Source organism: Molothrus aeneus, chromosome 6 (assembly GCF_037042795.1).
Source record: "Molothrus aeneus isolate 106 chromosome 6, BPBGC_Maene_1.0, whole genome shotgun sequence".
In the NCBI taxonomy this organism is placed as follows: Eukaryota; Metazoa; Chordata; class Aves; order Passeriformes; family Icteridae; genus Molothrus; species Molothrus aeneus.
The window spans coordinates 900383-927561 of record NC_089651.1 but is presented as its reverse complement, the minus strand read 5'-3'; the positions used below and the strand labels follow the sequence as shown (position 1 = coordinate 927561).

The 27179-nt window shown below is 41.3% G+C and overlaps 1 protein-coding gene across 1 annotated transcript in view; it reads right to left on the bottom strand.

The window, feature by feature from the left end:
• The window catches only part of MICAL2 (microtubule associated monooxygenase, calponin and LIM domain containing 2), a 118765-nt gene that overhangs the window by 43917 nt on the left and 47669 nt on the right, over positions 1-27179 (bottom strand). Inside the window, exons 8-25 of the mRNA XM_066552501.1 lie at positions 25119-25376; positions 24193-24308; positions 23031-23157; positions 22751-22841; positions 22510-22657; positions 20303-20502; positions 19324-19436; positions 16194-16265; positions 15467-15616; positions 14231-14335; positions 12815-13027; positions 12502-12603; positions 11781-11909; positions 6257-6355; positions 5748-5843; positions 4208-4394; positions 3242-3330; positions 2814-2913 (exon numbers count right to left, since the gene is read on the bottom strand). Of these exons, the coding sequence (XP_066408598.1) occupies positions 2814-2913; positions 3242-3330; positions 4208-4394; positions 5748-5843; positions 6257-6355; positions 11781-11909; positions 12502-12603; positions 12815-13027; positions 14231-14335; positions 15467-15616; positions 16194-16265; positions 19324-19436; positions 20303-20502; positions 22510-22657; positions 22751-22841; positions 23031-23157; positions 24193-24308; positions 25119-25376 (2395 nt within the window). The remainder of the gene's footprint in view (positions 1-2813; positions 2914-3241; positions 3331-4207; positions 4395-5747; positions 5844-6256; positions 6356-11780; positions 11910-12501; positions 12604-12814; positions 13028-14230; positions 14336-15466; positions 15617-16193; positions 16266-19323; positions 19437-20302; positions 20503-22509; positions 22658-22750; positions 22842-23030; positions 23158-24192; positions 24309-25118; positions 25377-27179) is intronic.

Sequence of the window (27179 nt, the reverse complement as noted above, 5' to 3'; positions counted from 1 at the left end):
ACAGAACTTCACTTGGTTATGTAGGAAAGCATCAGGAAGATTACATTGGTACAAAAAATAACTGGCCAAAATGGAACTGCCTTTTTTCATTCAATTATCAATGAGGACAAGCAGGTATGAGTATTACTAGCAGAACAGTAAGATGAAGAAGTCAAAAAATCGAGCAATTGGACTAATACCAATAAAATAACCCTCCCAACAGAATCATCTGCAAAATCCCAGTGGAATATGCATGGTAGTTAAGATTCCTCAGGAAAATATTTTCATTACACAAGTTCCTGAACTCTGTTGTGGAAATGTAGGGATTTATGCCCCATTATACAAATCTGTATAAAATCAATACCATATTTTATTTTTTTTTAATCTTGTTTTTATACTTTCTACTAGTAAGATTCATTTGGTTTAAGTTCATTGGCCAGAGATTTCCAAGTTTCTTGGAAATCTTCGACATCTTCTACAAAAAATCTTGTACATCACCATTTTCCCTACGTTTACCATTATGCTCTCTCTGCCATAGTAAACAGCAGGAGAAAACTTTAGGAAGAAGTGTTCCTAAAGACTCTCCTATTGACAAACTGAAACCAAAATTGATAGCAGCCCAAATTTGGAAACTCAACCGCCCAGCAGTTTGCTGTGTTGCAGGAGTAACTACACTGCAGACTTCCTCCTTTTTAGGGTGAAACAGTTTCTATCATTAGAAAATAATTAAAGATAATACAGTGTTTCCAGGTCAGGTTTTTTAAATGCTGTAAGAAAGGTACAGATACATTACATATATACAGATGGCCACCATGTAACTGTAATTATTGCTGCATCCACTCAATGTCATAGCAAAGTTTGGCTAAATACATGTTTGAGCATTAAAGGCAATTTTTGTCAAAGGAATGCTACCTTATATCTAATAATTTTCTTCAAGCACTTTTTCAAGTTCTGTGCATAAAAATAACAATTTTTACCCCAAAATACATAACCACTCTAAAATGTGAAAAGCTCATCCTCATAGTTTAAAGAAAGTCAAACTATCTAGAAGGAAGATCCAGTTTGTCATTTATTTTAAACAGCAGACACATTTCCTTTTCATACCTAAGAGGCAAAACAATTCAAATTATCTTTTCCCACATTATAGGAAATCAAATCAAATCAAAACAAAACAACAAACCCCAAGGCCTGCCAGCCCATAGGCAGCACGGTCATTTGAGACCACTAGCAGGTGATCCTCAATTTTGGTACTAACTGAATGCAACAGTATTTCCTATTGTTTATGCCACATTCTTCTGGCTACAAAAAAATGCTACAGATGCTTTTCATTTTAGGCTACACATATTGGATTTACCTATTTCCTGGTAAACTTCTGAATATAAATAAGTACTTGAAAGGCAGGGAGCATGCTTACCTCGCTGGCTAACTAGGCTGAAAGTAATGAGCATTGGGATGTCACTGTGTCCTTGATGTTTAACAGATTAAGGTAAACCTTCTGAATCTAGTCTAAGGTTGAGGGACATCTGAAAGAAATTTACTCATCTGCTGCTCCAGATAATACAATTTCACCTTTCTGCCACCAGCTGCACACGTTGAAATGAATTACCCAAGTAAGAAGTTATCGCCTAAGAATACATTTTTTGGCTTTTGATGTTTGTTCTAAACCTGCATTTTTAAAAAATTCCAGAAGAGACTGGGAGCAGTGCCTGCCCAGAGGCACAACAGGAGTAACTTCATTTACAGTGGAGTGCTCCATAAATTGATATGCCTCATATCACCCACCAAATGAGGAAGCCTTGACTTGAGGAATGTTCTGCCTATTTCTTTCTACCAGTTTCTTTGACTTAAAATTTCAATCAAGTCTTCACTCAACTATCATTTGCTCTTCAAATTTATTGAAAAACTTCAAATAAATTAGTAGAACAGATAGTACCCACTATCAACAAAAGGTATCCATCACATGTAAAGCAATGTAAAAGGCATTTGACTTGAAGCAATGTGAATTACGTACACTATTTTTTTGAAACATATTAACACAAGTAAAAATCTCATAACCTAGAGCAAAGATGAAAGCAAGAAGGAAAAAAAGCTATATGCTTTACTCGGGTTTCAAATCCCAGCCATTTGTCAGAAATATTCCTGAAAGAACACATATTTTTTCATGGTCTAACTGAAAAAAGAAAAAAATAAGCTGGGCAGAAAAGGAAGAAAAACGGTTTCAAAATGTACCATCTTCTCCAACAGTCTGATCACAGAATAAAACAGGGGGAAAAATAATCTAGAAAATATCCTTCATCTGACTCCATGTTCTAGAAATGTGTTTGGACACTGTCCTTCATGCTCTAACATACAGTACATTTTGTGTTGAAAATTTCAATTGTACCTCGCTTCTATCAGAAGGAATCCACCATTCAATGAAGTCATGCGTCACATTGCACGAAGAGCAAAAACAAAGCCCTCCAAACCAAAAATTTCCCTTGAGAAAATAGCCAGGCTGTTAATTTTGAAAATTTGAAAGGCACAACTGAGCAAGACACACAGAAAGATTCAAACCCTACAGAATCTTTTCACCCATTCAAGCACGTTTTCAAGTGATAGCTCTGCTTCCCGGTACATGTGAGTGAGTACCTCTAGGAGAGCACAGAGGAGTGGCACCCCAAGGCTCAGGAGTTCGTACAGGTAGGTATAGTTATATGCATTGTCCCTGAAATGGAGGTGGGTAGCGTGCAGGAAACCACGCATCCAGTTAGACAGGCGGCTGGGAATGTCAAGCAGATCCCTGGTCACCCGCAGGGGCCAGCTTAGCGTGCCCCCTAAGAAGGAAGTCAGGATACCTGGGGACCTGTCCTCTGGACTGCTAGCAGTGGACAAACTGCTTTCTGTGGTGATCTCTGTGGGTTTGGCTTCCGCTTTCTTCCATGCATCTATCGCCTCCTTAGGAAAAGCATTAAAAAATAAAAAGTGTTAAATATGTTTCTGAAGTATGTAAGTCCAGTTTCTGCTACTGTCTTGAAGTCTTTACATACATTTTCATTTCCAGTTGCTCCTAAGTTCAACTTTACTTTGCATAGAAAAGCTAAATTCCATTGAGAACCAGATTAATAATACATAGGCCAAACTCACAGAAGGAGGAGGTTTGTATTTTAGCACTGATTTTACTGCACATGAGTTAGAAAACATCCACACACACACACATATGGATTTCACCCTGCCCCAGATAAAGGTGCCTCAGCATTGCATTGGCAATAAAATCTCTCCATACCTTTCCATGGATCTGTATTGTTGCCCTTCTCTTTCTGTGTTTTGTACTGATTTTGCAGTGCGTAAAATGAGGTTTACAGTAAAATTTACCTACAAGAGGGAAAAATCATCAGTTACAGGATATGTTATCTATCCTACATATATGGAGTGAAAAATCACTGTTGCATCTATTAAAAAATAATGAAACCAGGATAATGAACAGTTGGGTGGCAAAAGGAAAGGGAAACCTGGCACTGATTCTGACTGACACCTCTGAATAGGTTTCTTTTACAGATTTGCACATTAGTTCAGTAACACAAGGTCATTTATCTACCTCTCAGGTATAAGATTAATAAACAGCAAAAAAACAACATCCCATAAATACAAAGTTACAAACCAACACAAGACATCAAGCAGAAAAAAAAAAAGGGGAAACCCCCAGGATTTAGGTGGGATGAAGCACCCAAGATCTGAACCTCTTGTTCTACAGCAGCCTGGAGCCTGGAATAAATCACACTGTGCTTGGTCAGTCCTACTGCTTTCAACTCCTGACCATAACACTGTAACAGAAATAACCTACGTTCCCTGCATCCATGTAAATCTGCCACTGTTATGGCTTGTCCTTATAGATCATGTTATTTAATGGCCAGTTTTGAATGGAGATAAGAATAACTTTATATTATTGGAGAAACCTCACCCCTTTTTTCCCCTCCCTTACTCTGACCTGTGATTTGACAAATTGCATTTTGGTCACTCAACTTATTTTCCACTGAGGATTTCTTCATTTACAGCTCAGGTCTGTCATAACTCAACTCTTCTGAACAATTAGGACTGCATGTACAAGGACTCAAAGATCAGTAGGGACACAAACAGCACACTTGGCAGACCTCCTCCTGACCGTGCTACCGAGACAGATCTTTCTCCTCAGTTCCAGCAAGAGCACCAATCTCAGACATTTCAAAATACTCCTAAATAGCTCCTCCATTACCTTCTTCAACATCAAAGGCATAAATTCCTAAGCGGAGTGTTGTAGAACAGATTTCACACTTGAAGCACTCCCTGTGAAAGAAGTGGCCTTCTGCACTCAGCCTCTCCATGACATAGACCCGTTTCTTGCAGAAATAGCAGATGTCACTGCCCCCGATGGACTTGGGGAATTCTTTTCGCAGAGAACCCTGTTCAAAGATAAAAACAGAACATAAAGCTGTGGCTCCACACCACACCCCGATATAAATCCTTATGAAGGGGGAAGCTGCTTTAGCTTCTTGAAGGGTTGCACAGCACCCTCCAAGCAAAATTACAGTAAGCATCAGTCAGCTTTTTAATTACTCATTATTCCAATTCTGTAGGTTTATGCAGAAATTAATAAATCAGACATCACAAGGACTTTAAAGGGGTGACTTTGATGCTGGACTTTCATCCAGTTTCCCTCTGGGAGTTCACCAACATTTTGATTACTCAGGTCCAAGAGCAACATCTTCCCTGAGTGCTCCCTCATCATCCTGCACCGTCCTGGCTCCAGGACTCGTGTCTCCCTCAGAAGGTGAAGACACACCTCACCAGCCTCAAACAGCAGACTTGCATCTGCAGCCAAGCAAAAAAACACCCTGAACTCAGTTCAGACACAATCTGGAGGAAAATGCAGGCTTGTGCTTTAAGTTCCAGGAGGAAAAGCAGTCTTCAAACGCTCCACCCTTCCCATGGCCACAGCCCTGCCTCCCCTCTCAGCCATGCTCCTCCTGAGACCACAGCCCAACCTGGGGCTTGGTTAGCTTTAAAAATCACTTGGCTTCCTACCATACACATTCAGAACATTTTTTATGCATTCAAAATACAATCCATATTAACCACATGAAACTATTTTGAAAGTTTGCTGCAATTAGGCTGGTAATGAACATTCTTTAATTGCCATAAATTTCATCCCCTCTTACATACACGTGCAAAAGGTACAGAAAAGTGAAGTAGAAATTGATTAGATGCCACTGGACTTTCCTTTTCTTATTAGAGGCAGGTATGAGGGTGTTACTTTGCATTACTGTATTATGGTTGGGTACAGGTCAGTACAGGTGAGTGTGCTGTGCCTGCCACGTCCATCACCACCTCCCTCCCCTTCCACTATCTCCGCTGCCACAGGAGAAGTACCACATGTAGGATGGAGGAGGAAAATCCAAGGCACATTCAGACAGTAGCACACAGCCCACACAACTCATCTTCCATTTGTGAGCAAAAGGCAGCCTTGGAACCATTTTTTAATGGTAAGTAGAACTCACAATTGTCATTGTCACATAGTCTTCTGCCTAAAAGTTGAGAATTCTATTCCAGATCTGCTATTAGTAATCCATTTTGCTCTGATGGATCATTTTAGAGCATGAATCTTTCCAAACAAACAACCATGCAAATGGAAAACCACACAGATGTGCTTTTAAAACCATGGTGTTAGTAGATCAGATAGTTACAGTGAAGCTGAAACAACTGAGTTTAGTGCTGGCTGGTAAGTAAAGTGTCATCAGCACAACACAACACCTTACTTGGCTTCCCAGTACTTGACAGCCCTGAGTGGTGGAGGCGGCAGATGGAAAATGAGGAATGGGGCAAGAACCTGCAGCTCTGTCCAGAGACCGCTTCTGAATTCAACACAGAACAGTGTCAGAGTTGAGAAACAGCCCTCTTCAAAAGAAGGCACAGTGATTCAGCACTCGAGCGTTAAAAATAACTACATAAGCATGTACTGCACAAAACTTTCCTTAGAAGCCACCCTGAGTAATAATTGTCTTCTGTTACTAATTCTACAGTAATTACATTTAATAAAAGCCTCCTGAAGTTTTAATTCAGGAACAGAAATAGAAATAGAAATAGAAGACGTGGAGAGCAACATTCCCATCAGAACATTGTGCCGATGTGCACTTGATTCTTTCATAAAGTATTAGACCTTTCATAAGGCTTCAAGTGCTCCACATCTGGGGTCTTAAGTCAGGATGGCATTCTGGGAACATTATTCTTAAGTCAAGTTACTGTTTCTTTGTGGGTTTAGTCTTACCAGTTCAAGCTGTGGCTTGGGTCTGTGATCATTCACATACAGATTTACAAGAACTTCAGCCACAGCTCCAATTGCACGTGAGACCTTTCCTACAGTCATCTAATCAGGAAAGGGAGGAAGATGAAGAATAGAAGGAAGAGCTTTAGTTACCCTTGAAAGAGAATTTAAAGACAAAAAAAGGACAAGAATGATTTGGGCACATGCAAACATCGATACAGGGAGGCAGGAGAAAGAGCAGAGGGGAAGCCCAGCAGAGCACAAGCATGTTCATGCGTGACCAGCGTGGGGCCACAGAAGGCTTCTGTGCAGCCCACAGACTTTTCCCTGAGGATGACTGAGAAGATCCTGATGGGAGCAAATGCTTCTCCTCAAGGCTTCCTGCTGCGTCCATGAAAGGCTGAGCTGGGAGCCACTGCCTGGCTATCTGAGCAGGACATTCTGACATTAAAAAAACCCCTATTGTTCACTTCAACTTCTCTGGGACTTGGTTGTAACATTTCAGAACAGGGGGTGGGATTGAACTCCATATTAACACTCCCCAAACTGTGACATTTCAGGGAACATTCTATGAAAATGTATGAGCCAAGTCCCACACAGAAATGTTTTGTTGGTGCTCACAGGGCAACCATTTGCCCTTTCCCCAGTGACTCATGGTAATGCCAGGGAGAACTGGAGAAACCACACTCGTGAGAGGGAAACTTCTCATTTAATCTGCTTCATCACACTGCTGCAACCATGAAAATTAGGCTGTTTTTAACCAAATGTATCAATCAGGCCTGCAAGGAGGCAGCAGTGGCTTAGGCTGTGGCTCCAAATGCACAGCAGACAGACCAATGACTGCATGGTGTGTGCTTCCCTGCCCAAACCCCTGCGCCTGGGCACTGGAACAGGGGAGAAGTGTCTGTGCATGAGTGTGCAAGTAGCATCAAGCAGGCAGGTACTCTGCTCCCTGGTCTGGCCAGCAGTCCGGTACTCTGCTTCTGAAATCAGGACACTGCTTTTTTCCATGAGGACAGATACATGATATCATATATAACACTCCATTTGCCTCTCACAGAGCCCAAATCTCAAGGAAGTCACCCTCTTCTCAGTGAAATAATTTGTCTACTGCCACCACACCAAGTCCTGCTAATTGAAGGTTTTAAAATATCAGAAAGTTACCATGAAGAAAGGAAAAAATATAAATGCAATGGTATTTGGAATACTTTAAAACAATTTTAAAGCATTTCCTATCAAGTTTAAAAACACTTATAATGCACTGTGGGTGTGTTTTCAAAAATTATTATGGGTTAAAAAATTCAAGGGACTATGGCCAACCCTTTACAGCTCCCCTTACCTTTTGAGAGTTATCTCATAATTAACTTGATAACCAGGCAGGTACAAAATATACACATTAAGACTACAAAGGCCATTTAAGGGAAAAATTTCTTTCCTGTTTGGTTTTATTTAGGATAAAAAGACTTTAAAATATTATTCAATATCTGGACAACTTGTGGGTAACAACTGCAAAGTGAACTGCTAATTACATACCACAACACTGTCCCAAGTGGCACACCAATTTATAAAACCCTACAAGAAGTACTACTTGCTACTACAGGAAAACTATGTTCCTTTGTGGATTTTTTTTAAGAACATGGAACAAAAAAAAATTTCCTCCGCAAATTCTGCACCTCTGAATATCCTGAGCACATTTGAATATCCTGAGGCCATGTTGTACATGTACAAGTAATGTACATGTAAATGTACAAGTTCTTGTCCACAAGATCCAAGGTAAAAGAAAGTGTTCAAAGTCAGTTGAAGCAGAAAGTTTTCCATGAACTAGATAAATACTGGAGTAATCAGTTACATAACAAGGCTGTGCTTAAAGTGCAAGTAGTTGAATTTCAGGAAAAGTATCCTTGAGCCTGAACTACACCTTGAAATTCATCAGGTTGGCTGATTTCTGTTCTCCATCCATTGGAACAACCTATGGCAACATTAAAGCAGTCAAAACAAAAAAAAATTGCATGTTTATACACCCTTTAAAAATGCTATTAAAAGGAAATGTTCCTATAACAAATGTGAATTCACATTCCAAGTAAAAGCAAGTGAGATTTCACTTTAATTTAGCAACAATGCCCTTAAAACCATGCTTTAACTTTTGGTGAGCCCTGACTTGGTCAGGCAAGAGATGTTTGTTGTACATCCCTTCCAACAGCACTACTCTGTTCTGCACCAGTGCCACTCAATCACCAACCAGAAGAATCAGGGCAGGATGAGGATCCACCAGGGCAGCCCCAAGAGCACCTACCACCCTCAGAGACACCAGAGAATGTCCTCAGTGCCCCTGAGGCTGCTCCTCTACTGAAGTCACACACAGCTTGGTAACGCTGGGGCCGCTGTGTGCATGGAACAGGCTCCGGCTCACAGCTCAGGCAGCTTTATGCCAGCAGCTTTAACGCCTTGGCTGAACAGGAATCCTAAAGAGTTACCTTACACGGTGAATTTCAGGGAACAAGCAGAAAACACTTAAAAATCCCAAGAGTTTGTGATTTCCTCAGACTGTTGAGCTGTCAGTGGCACACTGCTTTTCAGCAGGTTGACCAGGGTGGTTATTGCCATGGGAAGAGAAAGCTGCCTTCTGTATTTCCCTGTGTTATTATTCAAAACTGCACAGCCAGCCAAGTAAGCCTCAGTAGCATTCTCATAAAACAAAGGAACTATGCTCTCTGCCTCCAAAAGCATACAATGCTTTCCCTTTGTTCTTTCAAATCCTTTTTCCTGGTCTTATTTTACTTTGAGGGTGATTTATTTACTTTGTGTACAAGCTGCTATGTGTATCTTCCCTCTGAGATAAACAACATTTGAGTAATAAGTTACTGTGTGTAGGAAACACCCTAGCCCTGCTTACTGCTGGCAATTAGAGTCACGTCACTGAAGGGAAGTTGTTGGTCCAAGCTCTGCAGGGAGCAAATTGATTGCAAAAACTTCCCAGTTCTTATGACACACGGTGTGGACTCACTCATGCAAAGCTCAGATGAACAGAGTTTTCTGAAGGTCAATCCAACCTTGAGCAGAAAACAGGAATAACCAAAGCCCAGCCTGTAATATAATATATGCTAACTCATTATTCTAGCTAGGTGAATTTTGACAGGTGATTGAAGCTAGAAGGTACTTTTGATTATTATTGACATATTGTACAAAGAAGGTAGTTCTTACTAAGTTGCAATGACTGCATGTCTTGAAAGAAACAATAGAGTCCCACAGCCTTCTTTTCAAGTGCTCCTTGCAGGACTTAGACTTAATAACAAGTTTCTGTAATTAGACAGTATGATTTCATCGCCACCCTTTTCAATAACTGTGTCCCCATAACTAACACTGTTCCAAGCAAAACTGAACAGGTGCATCGGTTTGTCATGTCTGGTAGCAACCTCAGAACTCACCTGAAATTTAAATGACAGCACTAGCTATTTAAAACCATGGGAGGGTGCTGATATTTATAGGTCATATATCATGAAGCCTTACAGAACTCAAAACACTTCTATTACCTTCTGTCTGTCTGCTGGGGAAAAAGCAGAAACACTGACAGCAACACACAGCAGATCTTCCTGTCAGTTTATCAATCCCAAAACACTTTCTGATACTGAAGTCTACACTCAGCTAATGATACTTCTCAGAACAGAGAGCAGAAATTCAAATTTTGAGACCCATAATTCCCCTCCTCAAGATAATGGAGACATAGGCAGTTCCTGGCATATTCACAGCAGAGGTCCAAACATATTGTTGAACAGCACTTGAAAATGCACACTGTGCATCTGAAATACTGTTGAATTTTTATTTATATAGCACTGCATATTTAGTCAGTGTTTTATAGAGCCGGATAAAATTTTCACATTCTGAAAAGTGTGCAATCTGTAAGGATAAAACACAGGGACAACAATTTGACCGTGAAAGGGCAGGGACAGATTCTATTACCACCTGTGCCCCTGACAGGAGAAGCAAAGATCACCTGGTCATTACTAGAACTGCTGTTTAAAAATTCTCCAAAATGCCACACAAAATGCACCACATTTACACCTATGAAATGCATAGTGTACAAGAGGCTGGCAGCCTGTACAGCACATGGAGCTGGGTATGCAGGCATCAAAATGCTCATGCATGTAGATCTGCCAAAGTGTAAATGTAGTCCTGCTTAACCAGCCAAATATTTACGTTGAGATGAACGTATATTTATTGTGCTGGTGACAGAACTCGATTTTCTTGCTTCAGCTGAGCTGCATTCTACCAGTATCTCTAGAGAGAGCATTTTTCAGCTGAAGTAAACCCAGCCTGAGTGAAACCAAGTAACAACAAACTATTGCCACACCATTTAAATACAAAGGCAAACTAATCAAGGCTGGCAGTGCACTTTAAAGAAAATCCAGTTTTTAAAATATCCAGAAAAAAAGATTGGTCAGGACAAAGGTTCTCCAAGAAGTGATGTTAAAATCCCAATGAAATTATTTCTCACAGAGTTTCCATATGATTAAAACCCTAGTTCTCATGTTCTAAAGGGTTTTTCAGATTGCTTGGGTTTGGGTTTTGGGGTTTTTTTATTCTCTTTGCAGAGTCATAATAGTCCTCCAAATCAAATGAACATCAGCTCCCAATCTTCTGGAAACCATGACTTAGCTTAAAACCCATCACATGCTACACCTCTTAGCTCATAAAAAGTAAGAGGTAAATCCAGGCAAAGGAATTACTTTGAAGCTGAATGAAGGGAATTAGGGGATTACTGCAGCAAGGCACCTGCTGAGCTCGCAGTGTCCTTGAAGGGCCGTGTCCCCTGGATTTCCCTGGGGACTGGGAGCCAGGCAGTCACTGCAACACAGCACATGAGCATCAGCCTCAGTAGGAAGAACTGAGTATCTCTGACCCAAGTGTCACCTCCTTCTTTCCAAGTATGGATGTTTCCAGAAGTTCTGCTGCTACAAAGAACTGTATTCTACCTATTCACATGCAGAAGCAAGTTTAAAGTACTAGTAATTAAACAAACAATAATAAAATGTCTGTATTGGTAAATGCTCATACAATTCTAAGACATGTCCAGTCTAAGACAGGGTTAAAATAACCATCATTGTGCAGGTTTTCCCCTGCAGAGCAGATGGATATTCTTATGAAAAGAAACATAAATTCCACCCAAGCCAAGAAAACTAACCCCACAGCACACAGTTTGCTTTATAATGGGAAGCTTTCTTCAGCATGCCTGTGGTATCATCCTACAGTAGATCATTTAAAACAAGCAGCAATGCAAAATTTTCAGAATTAAGTAAAAAAATGTTAACCATTGGCTTTGTTCTTCACAGCTTTTACCTAAGCCATACCTGATGACAACATTTCTCTTACAAACATGCAGAACTAACAACAGCAAAAAGGGAAAGCTTGATTTAAATGTGAATTACGACCCATACAACAGGTCCGCTGGCAGCACCTTCCATCCAAGCCATTTCTCAAGCAGCTTGAGTACAAGTTTGGGTTTTACATGAAAAATCTCTTAATAGAGTACCTGTTGAGAAGAAACAGCAGAGGAAGCTGAACCAACAGATGATGAAGCAGCAACAGCTGAATGATGAGGTGGAGGGCAAGAGGGAGTTGGGGGCTGAGAATGGGGTAAGCCTTTAGTAGGTAGCTTATTCTGTGTAGAGCAGAAACAGGAGAGTTACCCAAGAGACAGTGACATCAACACAGGTTAAGTTCACAGTCATGCATCAAAAAAACCAGAAACATAACAATGACAGATCTACTCTTCTTGCTACCTCTGTACAGTAAGCGCCCATGAAAATCATCATGGCATCTTCATGGTAAATGGTATTATTGTACCATTTCTTTAATAGAAATATTCACAGTGGGCAGTAAGATAGTACTGGGAGAGAGCATAATGAAATCCAGCAAAAACCAGAGTGCACCAAGCACCACTGCTCAGCAACTGATTAGAAACTGAGCCAGCAGTGTGTGCTTAAGCACAAGACATAGTTTATTTGAATACATGTCTCTCCTGCTAAAGCACTCTGATTAGCTTTAGGATTCAGATTGTTTCACCTCAATTAAACTATGCAATAATATTTAAACAACACTTTTTACTGGTTTCAGTAGAATCCACATTACTTTTCAAATCCACACAGAATGAAAGGAAGTTAAAACCAAAACCACTGCAATTTCTTTCCCTTCATGAATTCTTATACATCTTCCAAATAAGCAGTTCTTCAGGTGCAAAACTTAAAATTCACCTTTGGAAACTCCATGTATCCAAACATTGAGGCGAGATGTGCTGCTTTCTCTTTAATGTTCTTTTTATGGAATTCCCTATTTGCTATGGTCTGAGCTCTTTTCTGCAGTGACAGCCAGGGAAGGACAGCCAAGAAAAGAAAGAGAGAGATTTCAGTTAAAACCACATCCACGAACAAAACACCGAAGTTTGTAGAAAGACTTCTTATTGTCTTAATACAACCTACAGTCAACAGAGAACAAGCCAGCAAAACCACGGTACACAGATTATCACAGGCATTTAAGAGACAGAAAGGAAAAGAAGTTGCTTGTCACCTGTTTCATTTTTTCCTCCAGGTGCTGAAGACGCTCAAGCACTCCAGAAAGTACAAATGCAGCAGAACAGGCAGAGGCGAGATTTTCAGAGGTTTCTGACAGACTGGGCTGGGGATCTGTTTTGTGCACAGTCTTTGCTCTCCTGGCCATATGATCAGAACCATTTAAAGACTGTTTGGGTTCCCTGACCTCGTGTTCACTCCTAGCTACCACCTGAAACTGGGAAACACTTGAAGTGAACAAAACTCTGCTTTCTGCACTAGCATGCAGGATATGCAGCTTTTAAGGATGCTTCCGAAAGAACGGCACAGTCATGCACATAAAATGTTCTCACATCACTCTTTGCACACTGTCTACTGCACTTCTGGTGCTTGTGCACATGCATTGAAATAAATCACTCCTACACAACTTGTGCAGGCCGTGACATTCTTCTGTACACTTCTGAGTTTTTGTGAGTAACCTCAGACAGCAGCAGTGCAGAAGAACATCTTCCTCTAGAGTTTACAGCAAAGGTTTTGGGTTGGAGTTTTTTAGCAGCACATCTGCCTGAAACTGAGCTTGTAATCAAATTATATTTAGGAGGATTTCAACAGTAATTCTTGCTATAGTTCTACATCTAATCTGACCCAAATCAGCATATAATGTATTACAGATTTAAGGCATTTTCTGAGGAGTTCAGAACACATCTCTGAATTTGAGTTTTCATATAAAATAGCTTCTGATCTGCAGATTTCCACTTGCAATACAGTTCTCAATTCACTGCAGACTGCTCTTGAAGTGCCATTACAGGATGTTTACTACAATTTAAAACTGATGAAAAGTATCAATATGGTTTGAGATGAGATTGCTTTCAGTCAAAGTACCAAGAGAAAAATTTAGACTACATTTTTCCTCATATATGTGATGCGGCAAAAGAGATTTCAGCAGAAATTCTTATCACAAATTCTACTTATAGAAATAAAATACCTGGGGCACCAATATCAGCTGGTCAATGCTCAAGCCTTTATCTTTTTGCCAGGTTTCCCTCTTAGCCTTATCATTACAATAACCCAAAGCATTGGGTATATATGCACAAATTTTTGGGTACTGCTGTAGTTTTCTCACACATTAAAAGCAGCTGTGCAATTACATTCATACAATTTGGAGTCTAGATATGGTAACACAGAAATCAACACTTATGTTTTCAGGGTATTTCCACACTTTCAGAGAGTTTGCTCATCTGGCAAAGTAGGTGTGAAATAGCCTTTATTTTCTAATGGCATTTTCACAATTCCCAGCTAAATGTGTCTGTGAACTCTGCAGTTTCCATCCAAATATTGCTTTGTATCTTATGTAGCTCTGCAATAGCAGCGAGTTCCCAGCAGTGAGAGAAATGCTGTGCTTGCCAGGTGTTAGTTAGCCCCAGGAGCCTCCTACCTGCCTTTTTGGTTGAGGTGGAAGAAGGCTTGGATCCATAGGTTTAGCAAAGCGAGGATTAACAGGAGGGTCAGAGGAGAGCAGGGCCGGTCTATCTGTTACCTCCTTGTAAAGCATTTTTAAAATTGCAAAGACAGAGTAAAGGAGAAAAAAAAACGAAGACAGTAAATAGGATTCAAAGAATTTCTGAGGCAGAAAGAAAGAAAAGCTTCTTTTAAAGATGCATTACTATGAAGCTTAAGAACACATTTTGCATATTTTTGCCACCTACCCATTTTATTAGCAACTGCTACCATCAAAGATATACTTTGAAGTTGAGTTGAACACATTCAGTACTTTTTAACAGAGCTTATGATCAAAATAACTCCCTTCAGCATGGCCAAGGAAATGTCTGGCCACTTACCACACACTGAAAGCTCAGGGCATTGACAAGTAGCCAGGCAGTGTGCAAACAACTTTGGTTCAAGGATAGACAAAGTCACTGGACATCTATAAAGCCTACACTACTGGAGGACCTAAATATCTAAATAAACAAACGGATACAAGGATGAAGAATTAAGAAAGCCACCATCTTTGTCAAAACATCCACACTTTGCTCATCCGTCCTTCAGGTCTTTCAGATGACAGATCTAAACTCTGCTAATTCCAACTATTTCTGGCTGAAGTGTGATTTTGAGCTTCTCCTCCCTACCTTGGCAGCATGGGATTGTTTTTAAAATACCTCTAGTCACACTAACAACAAACCATGAATACGCTGTAAAACGCATAAATGTATTCCACTCTGCCTAGTTTTGGAATGGAAATGGCAGCCAGACATATCTTGCAAGAGATTAGGTTTCCTTTTGACACTTCCTAATTTTCCATAAAGACAGGCTCCACAGGATATGCAGTGTCCTTTATTTGAAAAACACAGGCCACAACAGGCCTTCTGCAATACTGTATGCAGCCACCTTAGACTTCCAAACAACACAAATTCCACAGGCTCGCTTCCATGAGATTTCTAGACACTATAACACAGCAACATGTTATTGTTAGATGCATTAGTCAATCTATATGACTTGTATTTGTTTACCAAGTATTGAGAGAAATACTTTTAATTTGCATAAAGTATTAAAAAAGACAAGCCACTCCAAACACCTAAGAGACTCTTGTCTTCCCTGGGAAATCTGCATTACCTTCACAAGGAGGGACTACAGTTCAATTTCAGAGATGCTTTCATGTTCATCTCTGACCTACCTGTCGCCTCAGAATTGTATTGGAAGAATTCTCTTCAAACTTTGCCAGCAGCTGAGTTGCCATTGATTTGACTTTGTTCTGGTTCATTCCTTCTCTGCATTCACTCTGTTCTTTCCCATTGTTTGTCCCCTGGCTTGGAAAGCCTGAAGTCTGCAAGGAAACAACAAACTGTGTTTTTCTTGTGTTTCCTACAACACTCATGAAGGGAGAGGAGGAGAGAGGTAACATCCTTTTCAGCAAAGGGTGAAAGGAAATACAGTCTGCAGTATACTAAACAGGCAACTTTTGCATGTTTTGCATGCAAAAGTTGCCAAAAAATATTTTCTTGGGTCCCAGAGTACAGTAAAAGGGAACATTAATTGGTGCTGCTATTCATAAAGCAGAGTCACAAAGGTGATTAATCAGAGAAGGGCTAGAAACCAAACTGCAATGCAAACTCTTCAAATAAAAAATTGTCTAAATAGACAATTAGGAAAAGGAAAAACAAACCAATACCTTAAATGTTCCTGTGTCAGAACAAAAACTAGTGCAATTTAGTTAATGCTCTACTCCCTCCCAAATGATTAATTTATCTCTTCTTTAGTGCACGCCACAGTAAATTCAAGATTTCAAGGGAGAAGTTTTTTCCGTGCCATGCTCCAAAGGCCAAAGCTTGGTCCCCCAGCTCCCACTGCTTCCTCAGCTCTGGTGTCCATCTGGACATGGGTGGGCACCACTGAACACCAACCTGCTCAAAGACACCAAAGAGGCCTTTCCGACGCCTCTTGTTCGTCTCATTTTCTTCTGTTTTCCCTTCAGCCTGAAAGGGCAAAGCCAAAACAAGTTCCATGGGTTACTGCAGCGATTCCCATGTTTACCCCAGCAGCTCCCCCAGGAGAAGTTCCATCCCTCAGGCAGATGAGGTCTGGGCTGTGCTCAGCCAGGCACACACAGGTGAGCAGTGCCAGCATCAGGGGGTCTTGCTGCCCTCCCTGTCAGATCCCCCAGCTCACAGGATTGCTCCTCATGCAGGTATCAGGGCAGTAAAAGCCATCACACAGCCCCTGACTGGGAGCTCTCACTGCACTCCAGTGCATGAGAACACATGCTTGTACACTGTGCTGAACAGGCCCTACAACTTGGTGTTTATTTTTCCCTCTTTCAGTACTGAGGAGTTTAGAATTCATAAAGTATTAACACATCCTTGAAGAAAAAGGTTTTACAGCATGAGTTATTCCGTGAATTTTCAGCTAGACTGCACTGTTTTCCAGAGAAGTAACAAAATCCAGAAACCCCTCAGTCTTTCACTGTAACCCCCAAATCTCTCTTGAACCATCTGTCCGCATGCAGATCATGAATTCATAGCACAGTCATGCTTCCATTTTTGAGTAATTACTGGCTGCCTTAAAGGTCTGTCTCCCTCATAAGGTTCACCTCCCTGACTATGGCTGAACATTACAACACTTAAGCAACCAAATTGCTTATTTTATGCTCGAGCCACGAAGATATTTCATTATTTTACTCAACTAGAGATTACACAAATCAGTAATACTTCATACTCAGCCTGCACAAACTTGAAAAGTAGTCAATGTTGGCAAATTTTTATCACTTCTTATAACATTCAGTTGTGATGATTTGATACAGTGATAATTTATGAACAATAAACTATATTCCACTTATTGGCATTTGCCCACGCTGTAACTTAGTGCCTGCTCAGCCAACTTAAAAAACAAATAAAAGGAGTAAAAGGAATTCCTTAAAAAGAAATAAAGAAAGATCAAAGAATGCAGGCTTCCTTTTTACATATAGACTGTAATAAATCATTATGCAATGAAGACGAGTAATCCCAAACAACTTGTGGGCAAACACCAAAGGAATCAGATGACAATATTTCAATTACTTTGCTTTACTACGTTGTCTTTCAAGCAGCAGCTCAGTAAAACCCAGCTTTGCACTACCTAGAGTCATCAGTCTACACCCAGAAAGGGTGAACACAGAGCAGCACAATGTATTCTGCATAATAGCCTGGGCCACATAAAAGCAGATTTTGCCTGAGCGAATGGAGCAAAGCAAGATGCTGCCTTTCAGAAATTGGGCAGAAAGGACTCTCATTAACATGCTGACAAAGAAGTGAAAGACAAAGCAATTTAATTGCCGAGCAGGACTCCAAAAGGGCTGCGCCCTGCATTGTGTAAACACCTCCATTCATTTATTAGTCTGGAGCACAGGAAATCTCAGTTCCTCTCCAGCCGGGCTGACACTCCAAGGAGAATGGAAAACATGATCCAGCTCAGCACAGGCTGCCAGAACAGCCACAGCCACCCCAGCTCCAGGCCCCGCTTCCTGGTCTCTCACAGCCTGCGCCCAGATAAGGATCCCTCCTCCAGCCCAGTCCAAGGACAAACTGCATGCCATGGAAGTTCAGTTAGCAACACTCTCTGCTCTGCTAAAGCCTGGACAGAACAATTGATATATATGCACCTTGATAATGCTCAGCACCACTTTATGCAGGGGAAAGAACCCTAAAACTGAAGCTACAGCCAAACCCTGAACTCAAGCAATTGCTTTCCAAGGAGCTTAATTTCCCAGCTAGTTTCAGCTGGTTATGGCACTCCCAAGTCTGTCCTAATTCAAGAACCCTAACCCACCTTGCTTGGTTTCACAGCCCATCTGTGACAGAGCTGCAAAACCTCACACAAAATGCCTTGTTTCCCAAGCTGATTTAGGAAATAATACTTCCACTTCTCATTTCCAACGAGCTCCCCTAGTGTGAAACCAGAGGGGCCCTTCAAGCAAATCACCTTGTGCTTTCATGTACTGCCAAGAACTCCAGCTCCTGGTATGACAGAAGGCTTATTTCATGACAGGAGGTTAATCAGAGGCTCTATGGCTCAGTAATGGAAAGCTCTCCCCACTGCTAAAAGTCTGTTTACTTCTGCAAACAACTCATTGAAAAACAACACTGTGGTCATGATAAAGGTTTTCCTTCTAAAGAAGTCATCCACAAGAAAAAACAAAGTTTATTCTGCCTGTTTGGTTTCTCACAGCTTGGCTATCTGGGAACCATGTCACTTAGTTTTGTGTATATGTGGGTGGCCGGAAAAAATTATTTCCTAACAAGGATATTTTAAGTTACTGGACTGTCCATAGGTTTTGAAAAACAGTTTGCAGGATGGAAAATATTCAAGACAAAAGTCAGTGTAGGAAGTATCTGGAAATTCTGGAGTAATTCTTCAGGTGAAAAAAATAGAAATCACATTTCTACAGGACAAGAGAGCAACAAATATAAAAAGCAGTATATTAATATACTGAGAAATGCAGTAGATGTGTACATGCGTTAACTCAGGCCCCTGCAAAGCTTCAAGGCTCTGTAGTCCTTAATCACAGCATGTATGGGCATGGATTTTTTTATAATATAGGGATATAACAGGGCCTGTCAGTAAGTTTTCATTAATAAGTAACCAAGAGAGAAAAGTACACAGGCATGACTAAGAGATTGTTATCCCAAAGCTGCTGATCAACCCGCCCACTGTTTGTCACCATTGCAGGTTTCCTCTGTAGGAGTTGGAAAGCTTCTCTTCAGAACCCTGACAGCATCCACAAACTGTGCAAATCACTGGTTTTTCCAACAAGCAGCCCTCCCTCCCAATCAATAGACAGTCTAGCACAGCACTGATTATTTGAACTGGTATATAATAAAAAGGCTGTATATTTAACTCCAGGAATACAGAGCTACAGGACTCTTTTTCTTACACGTAGAAATAGCTCAGAAAATTATAGCAGTGTATATATAAACGTCTTATTTCTGAGCCTGAAAGCTTATTTTCATCTTTTCAGAAAAAAAATATTCATAGGGCAAGTCTTGCTTCACAACTCACCTTTGGTACTCGTTTTCTTGGTAAAGTTAAATTGATATGATTATTAAAGATGAAATTTGATGATTTTGGTGAACCAGGATCATTATTTTCTCCATTTTGCTTCTCAGCAGCATCTGTTGAAAAAACAACTGCTTAGGATATTTACTTAGATTTGGTTTTAAATTATTCTAAGCCAAAGCTTTCCAGTTGAGTGCTGGTAGCAATTATATATAAGAAACACAGACAAATAAAAGTAAATACATACAATGTAGGGTGGCTTTTTAAAAAAAGGAGGAGAGAAACACAAGCATCAATGTACTACCAGGGAATCACAACAACTTGATACATGCCCTCCATGATGTCAAGCAGCAGTTATCCAGCTGCTTCTACTCCCTGAAACCACCAAGGACCCACAAAACCTGGGTCTTCAATCAAATTCTCCCCCATTTCCTGTGTTAAGCCCGAGGTAACTCCTGCAGGCCAGAAGGGCTCTGCTGGTTATTTGTGGGAGCAAACAAACTCCACAACTTTTGTGGAAGTTGTAAAGCCGGTATGTTTATTACAGTGCTGGATGTGGGGATCATTCCCCTAACGTGACATGCATGCCTCTGGGAACTCTAGATCCTCTTTTATCTCCCTCTCAAACACATATGCATGCAATGTCACAATAAGTTCATGTTCATTTTACTGATTTCATGTGATATTTGCCACTAATTCTTCTTTATCAGAAGGAACTCCTGGCTCATTTTGACCCTGCTCTCTCTGTCCTCCTTATCTCTGTCCTTCAGCAGAAGCAGTTTCTCTGAGCATAGGTTTTTGCGAGAACAGGCAGTCAGACTAAACAGCCATGTTTGCAAACTACAGACTTAACTCAAAGATGTACATTTCACCTAAATCAAAATGGATTTCTACTCTGGAAAATTCCTACTCTGCCTCGCTGGGAAAAGCCTCTTGGCTGGAGAGCAGTGCTCATCGGCAGCCTGGACGAAGGCTCACTCACCGACTGCGCGCAGAGGGGTGCCGCGGAACAGCTCGTAGAACTTGGACAGGTAGAGCACCATGCTGAGCTTGTCGGGCTCCCCAGCCGAGCCCAGCTCCTGGCCCGTGGTCACCGGGGGGATCCCAAACTCCCGCTCAGCCACGTCGAAGGCCAGCTGGTTGTTCCTCACCGCGTCCTCCTCGTTCAGGGCCTCGAAGTCACTGCGGGGACAGACAGACAGCGGCATCGCTCGTTCCCGCTCCCCTCGGGAATGCACCGTGCCCCCGTGGTACAGCAGCACCAGCAGCTCAAGATTATTGCAAATACTTATTTTATTATTGCAAATACTGCCTTTGCCAGAAATGGAATCTAAAAGCTTTTTCACTGAACTGGACCTTGTTGTGGTCCTACCAAAAAATATCTCTATTTATTGGAGAGATGCAATTCTTCCTCAGAAGTGCTAACAAACCTTTTCCTTCTCCACATACAGCTGAACTACTGCAGACTTCATCCATTAGCAAGAGATTACTTAGGTTCAATTAGTTTTATAAATCATCAAAGCCAGGAGGAAGAAATTTAGGACAGCATTCTATGGAAGTAGCATATTATGTATGTGCACACACATGCACAGACACTACCTTTCCTTTTTTAATGTGTTACACACACGGTTTGAGCAGGGGCCTCCTGCCCAGGTCATAACTGAATTTAGCAGTACACTAAATAAGTGCATCACACATCTGGAACTCTGTTATCCACTCTCTAATCCATTTTCTATGAGACCTATTCTAAGACTCTGATCTTTTGAACAGCTTCCAAAATTCATGATTAAAATAAACATGTAAATAAATTACAAAGCTCCAGGCAGGGTAGTTTCTTTCTCCTCACAGTGGAATGTGAGTTTTTGAATTCCCAAAGAATTTCTCCTCTTCTCTCACCCATCCACTGCCCATTTCTGGAGCTGGGAGCTGTCACTGGCAGCCACCTCTCCTGCCTGCCTAACTTTCATCCAGCCAAGTCCTTCTGCAGGCTCATTGAGTACAAGAAGCCAACAAGATCCAAACACAACATTAATTGAACAGCAGGAGGTCTGTTAGCTCAGGAAGATAAATTTATTGACCTTGTAGAGAGCAGTGCAGAGAACATGTTTTCCACAGTCAGCAAAGATTACTTTGCTTTCTGTATCTCTGTATCCTCTCTCCCAAAACCATCCAGAATTCTAATTCTTTTAAACCAACCCAAGGCCAAAGAAAAATTCCTGTTCTTAAAATCTCAGCTCTTCCTCTGGCAAAACTGTACAAACAAGCACTCTAGGTACCACTCCTATTTTTTTCCAATTTATCACACCTCATAAAAAAGTTCAATCATTCCTTTCATTTATCCACAATAAAGGGAGGTTAACAGTAATTCATGTGTGACTCCTAACTCTCTGTAGGAAGACAAAAGAATGCATCCGCTGCATTTTGGAGACTGGTGAGAAGAGAGAGTCACCCCACTGACTGCACCCAGCAGTGCCAGCAATTGCTATTCCTTGACACCTGTTACACACTGACCTTCTTGTATCTAACTATGAGACATTACAAAATATTCAGATGCATGGAATTGGGTCATGCAGCACTAGGACCCCAGAAACTGTGCCAAAAGGGGAATGCTGGCTTACACTCAACCCCCTAGGGCAGTTAATTTTCAAGGCCCAGCTCTTGTTTCACCCACATGAAAGGACTCTGTGCTCTCCTGGACAGAGTTGTACAAAACCTCCATCAACATTTCCCTCTTTGACTGTCACAGCAACCAGAACAACAGATGAAGAATGGCTCCTTCAGGCTCACCCAGCATTTCTGTAACTCAGGATTGTGCTTCATGGCTGTGGTTTCAAACAGACACCAAAACCTGTCTCCAGGGATCTGGGAATGCAGCTCTACACATTCCCCCAGAACTGCAAATTTCGTTTTAAATAGACACATGACTCCCACAAACATGATAAATCATAGGGTTCAAAACCCTCCTAGTTCTTTGAAAGCACATCTATTTCATGCTAAACAGCATGCAAGGACATACAGAAGAAACACAGCAAACCCAACCCCACCCTTCCCCCCTCCACGCCTGGCCACGGTGTGCACTTCCTTGCAGAAAGCAGCCACACAAGGGGACTGTGGAGTGTCAGGGCTGCTCTGGCCTTACACTGCCCTTTGCAAATGCCTCAGCCGAGGAGTTCCCCAGCTGTCACTTACATGAGGTCAGGCCTGAAGCGATGGATGATGGCACACAGAGCAAGGCCACTTTTCCAGGAGCTGGTCAGGTCAGTGACATTGACGTTTCGGTATCCCTCCGTCTGCTTCTGGCACCACGTCAGAAGCTTGTTAGGCCGAATATCTGACTCTGCACAAAGGGGAAAGCAAACCTTTCAGTCAGCTTCTGCATGCTCAGAAGGCCACAAATGTTAAGCCACAGCAAACAGGAGATGCCACTTACCCTGTCTTGTGAGGTTCACTGATCTTCTGATGGAGCTCACTCTTTCAAGAGGACACTGCTGTAGCTCATTGGTAACATATAATTGTCTCACCTACAAGGAAAAGCAATCACCAGCATAACATCAGACAAAAAATCCAGTTTTGTTTCCAGGTTAACTTTATCAGCAGCTGGTTCTAAATTAAGGAGTCTCCTGAAGATTTTGTTTACACACTCCTTGCAGCTCTATTTACCCTTGATAAAAAAAGAACTGATTTCACAAGCAAGCCTTTTAAGTACTGACCTGGTGAGGTCGAACACAGCTCGAGTTCAAGTTTGGGTATCTTGTTCCCGGGTCAATGGTGTACTGGTCAAAGTTCTTATTAATGTTTTCAGGGGTTGTTTGAGGCAAGAGTCGATAAATGCTCTCTCTTGGAGAGAAAAAAGATGCAAGATTTATGTATTAAAATAAATATTTATCTATAAGAGATTGGGGTTTTTTTGCAGCTGCCTAAACTTCATTTTGGTTCTGCCAGGAAAAGTTACGGACCAAATGCATAATGCATCCATCCCATTTCTTATCCCCACTCAGCAGAAGGATGCCAGACAGAAAAAGGACAAGACGGACACTTAGAGCTTATGTCCATACTTTCCTGAGGCAGGAAGTGAGCAAGAAAAAGGAGGAAAAAAAAAAGAGGTTACATCATCTAGTCATCTGGTTTTGCTTTAACATCTACTCAAGAAGTAACTTTTTTACCACATAATAGCACTAGATCCTGTCATCCTGCAATTCCTATAACCACCACAGCTTTTTTTACTATGCTGTTGAATTTTCCATTTGGGATTAGGCCGTGTTTGAGTCATCCCACAGGCTTCTACCTTAAAAATTCCCAAAGTGCAGTAGTTAGTAAAGCTCCTGCTTGCATTCCCACAACCATGACTCTTCCTATTCTGTATCTACCCCAAAACAGCCTGGGCAGCTGTAGGAGAGCAGGCTGGCTGCCAGCAGGACCTAAGTCAGCAACTTCAACCCTCAGACCATGATGACGCCAAGACTGCTGCTGTACTTAGCAACAGATTTTCTTGCTCTAGTCAAAAAAAGTTTCTGGTGCAGCTTTATAATAATTCTCCACAATTTATCAGCCTAAAGAGAGCACCACTACACCAAAATGCAGAGTTAAAATCACAGAGACCAACTCTGAAAGCTGTTAATGTTGAAGAATTTATTTAGACTCCTTTCAGGATTTTTTTTATTTTGATGATAAAAAACCAGGTGTTGAGATGGCTGGAGGTTCGGGTTTTTTTGATACAAGGTCTCTTTGGTCTACTTCTTTAAGGATCACACTTTAGGTGCCATAAATCAGTGATTTAAAGCCTAATACTATTTCTCCTGATAGCATTCTGAAATCCCCTGCCTTGTAGCTCTTTAAAAGGCTGGACATGCTGGGGAGCAGAGCAGCACTCACCGTTCAGCCAGGATCTCCAGCGGAGGCCTCCCCTGCGCCCAGCCCCGCACCATCCACGCCGTGTCAAAGGCAGCCAAGAAGCCTCTTGCACAGCCAGTGCCCATCGGCCAGAAGGGCTGCAAGGAGCAGTTACACTTTAGTTCTCTGCATTTCTTAAGTTCTTACTACAACAGTAACTTTCAATGTGAATTTGGAGTCCAGGGTTTCATACTGTCTTGGAAAAATAACCCAGAAAGAGTCAAAATGCAACACACGCAACACCTGCAGGTTTCAAATGTGCCTCTCCTTTAAGTCTTAGGCAGGGGAAGAAGATTACTTTTTTCACTTTTTCCTTTTTTTAACTTCTATATATAAAAACAAATTTCTTAGCCCTAAAAGGTATAGGCTGAGAATAAAGAGAAGACTCAAGAATTATTAAAGGAAAAAAAGGGGAAAAAAAAAAAAGATGCCCTTTTCACCTCCTAAACTTGCTTTGGACTGCTCTTTTCAAATGCCTCAGGATGTCAGCACGAATTTAAAAAAAAGTTGCAGCATCCACTTTTCACTTCAGAAAGAAAAAAAAGGGAACATACTAAGGCAAAGAGACTGCAATAATAATTTGGATCAAGTTTTTGTCTATGATGGAATTCAGTAAAATTATGCCATGCACCCGAGCTGAGGACATGGAGCTCACAGCTTTCAGACAGAAACACAACAAGCAAAATGGGATCTGAGTCACAGGCTGCCAGCCAAGCATTAGCTATGACAAACTATGGCATAATAAAGGAGAAAAGAAAAAAGGGGGAAAACCTATTCCAAAGAAGGCACCACTGTTTTAAGACATGCAAAAGAGGACATTTTATACAGGAGGCTAGATTGAATGGTTGGATTAAGGAAGTAAAGTAAAAAACCTGAAAATACTACTTGGAAGGCATTCCAAGATCTACCTCAAGCAAACTATCTCCAACAAGAGCCACCAGGAGCTGATGTCTGTGCCTCTCTCTCACCAGCGCAGCGTTTTCAGATGCATACATGGAGGTAAAATCAAACATTGCTACATCTGGTTGGCCATAATGATTAATTGCAAAATCCAAGGAAGGCAGCTGGTAGTTGGTTGCAAAGTCAGCAGCTTCTCTGGCGTAGGACAGCAAATTGCTCTGGTTCACATTTTCCCCACAGAGCAGCAGCTCAGTATCAACAGAGTCCTGCAAGGAGAGAAGGATGTGGGATGAGAGACTCCAATGTCCTCTGTGAACTGGAACACTGCAGTCTCACAGCAGGACTGGGAGCCACACATCTCACAGCAACAAGACACAAGTGACACTTGTCATCTCCAAAAAGCCAATGCACAAGCACAGGTACTGCCCCAAACAGAAACTTTCCTTACCCACACTGAACGAGCAGCTTTGTTTGCAATAGAAAATTATAGCTCCTCCCAGTTCCTTGGTGATGTGATCTTTTCAGAACATTACTTCCCTCCCATCAAAAGATGTCATCCACATCACTGCAATGCTTTTCTGCACATGTGCACCCCCCATCTGAAACCACAGGAGAGCAGAAGCACTGATGCTGTGACATGGGGGCTCGGCCTCAAGGTTTGACTCGACATCTCAGTAAAAATACCACACTCAAACCTGGACCGTAGCAGCTTTTCTGTTCATTTTTGGGCTGGGCTTTTCCTTGGGAAGAGTGGTAAAGGACCCTGCCTTTACAGGTCATCCTACTTAAAGGCAGTGATTTAATAATGAGGCAGGTTCTATTTCCAGCCTAATCGTGGATGAGACCCCTAATCACAGATGATACCACAAAACTGCTATTAGCCCAGTTGCACCAGACACACTGGGGTGGTTGATTTTTTTTTCCATTCAGAGCTGAGTAGGTCATGAAAACAGCTCTGATGAGCCACAGCTGCTGCTCCTCTGCTCCAAACTCCCGACAGATCCCCTGGGACTGCCCTCACCTACAAACACTAGCCCCACAATCTCAGCCTACACATATCAGTAGTGATGAATCATCTTGAAAACATCATCTTAAACAGATACCTATTTATGGAAATAGACACAAAATCACTGAAAGTAAAGAGGATTTCAGAAAATTGCTCGAAATTAAAAATACACAATTGATATTAGTCCCTCCATTTCCAAGCTATTATAACTTCAAGTGGGGTTCAAGTAATTTAGTGAGCCTGCATGAAACTGAACTGAATGTCATAGGTGATCTTTTACAGTACCACAAGTATGTGAAAAATGCCATGGGACTTTTATTTATTTACTTTATTTTATTCATTTTATTTTGTGTTACTTGGTGCATTTACTGTACAGTTGAAGTTACTTGCACTCAATAGAAAAGAAAAAGAAAAAAGAATTAATAAAGAGGAAAAAACATTGCCTATGTTTGAACAAAGCTTGAGGCCAATGAACTCCAGGAGGTAGAAGATGGTGGGTTTGATTTACTAAAGCCCATCAACAGTTTAAGTTAGAATGCACAAAAACTTGATATAATATTTCCTGAACACCATCCCTTGCAAACCCTAGTGGCATTGCATTTAGACCAAGGGGTTTGACCCTTCCTCTCTCCCACCCTGGTTGGTCATGGACAGCAGCTCTGCCCTGGGAGCCCCTGGCCTCCAAAAGGGCAGGGAATCATGGCACTGAGCTGAGTGGTCCTATCAGAAAGCCAAAAGCCCTTTTAACAGTTCCCCACAAGTACTTCCTTCAGGAAATTACACTTGGCTATTTTGGCACTGCTTTACTTTCCAAGAAAAATTGAACTCTTTTGGGTTTTCAGAAAGGGAAATTTAAGTGGTGCCATAACACTTCCTAGAAACAAAAGAAAATAAACCCTATATTTTAAAGAAGAAGAAGAAAAAAAAAGAAAGAAAAAAATACCTTGAAATCACACACACCCCTGAAAGGTCAGGCCATCATGTTTATAGCCTTCTTCTATTACGTTTCACCCACTTTAAAGAATTTGCAATTTAACCTAGGGTAGGTTTTTACACTTCCTTA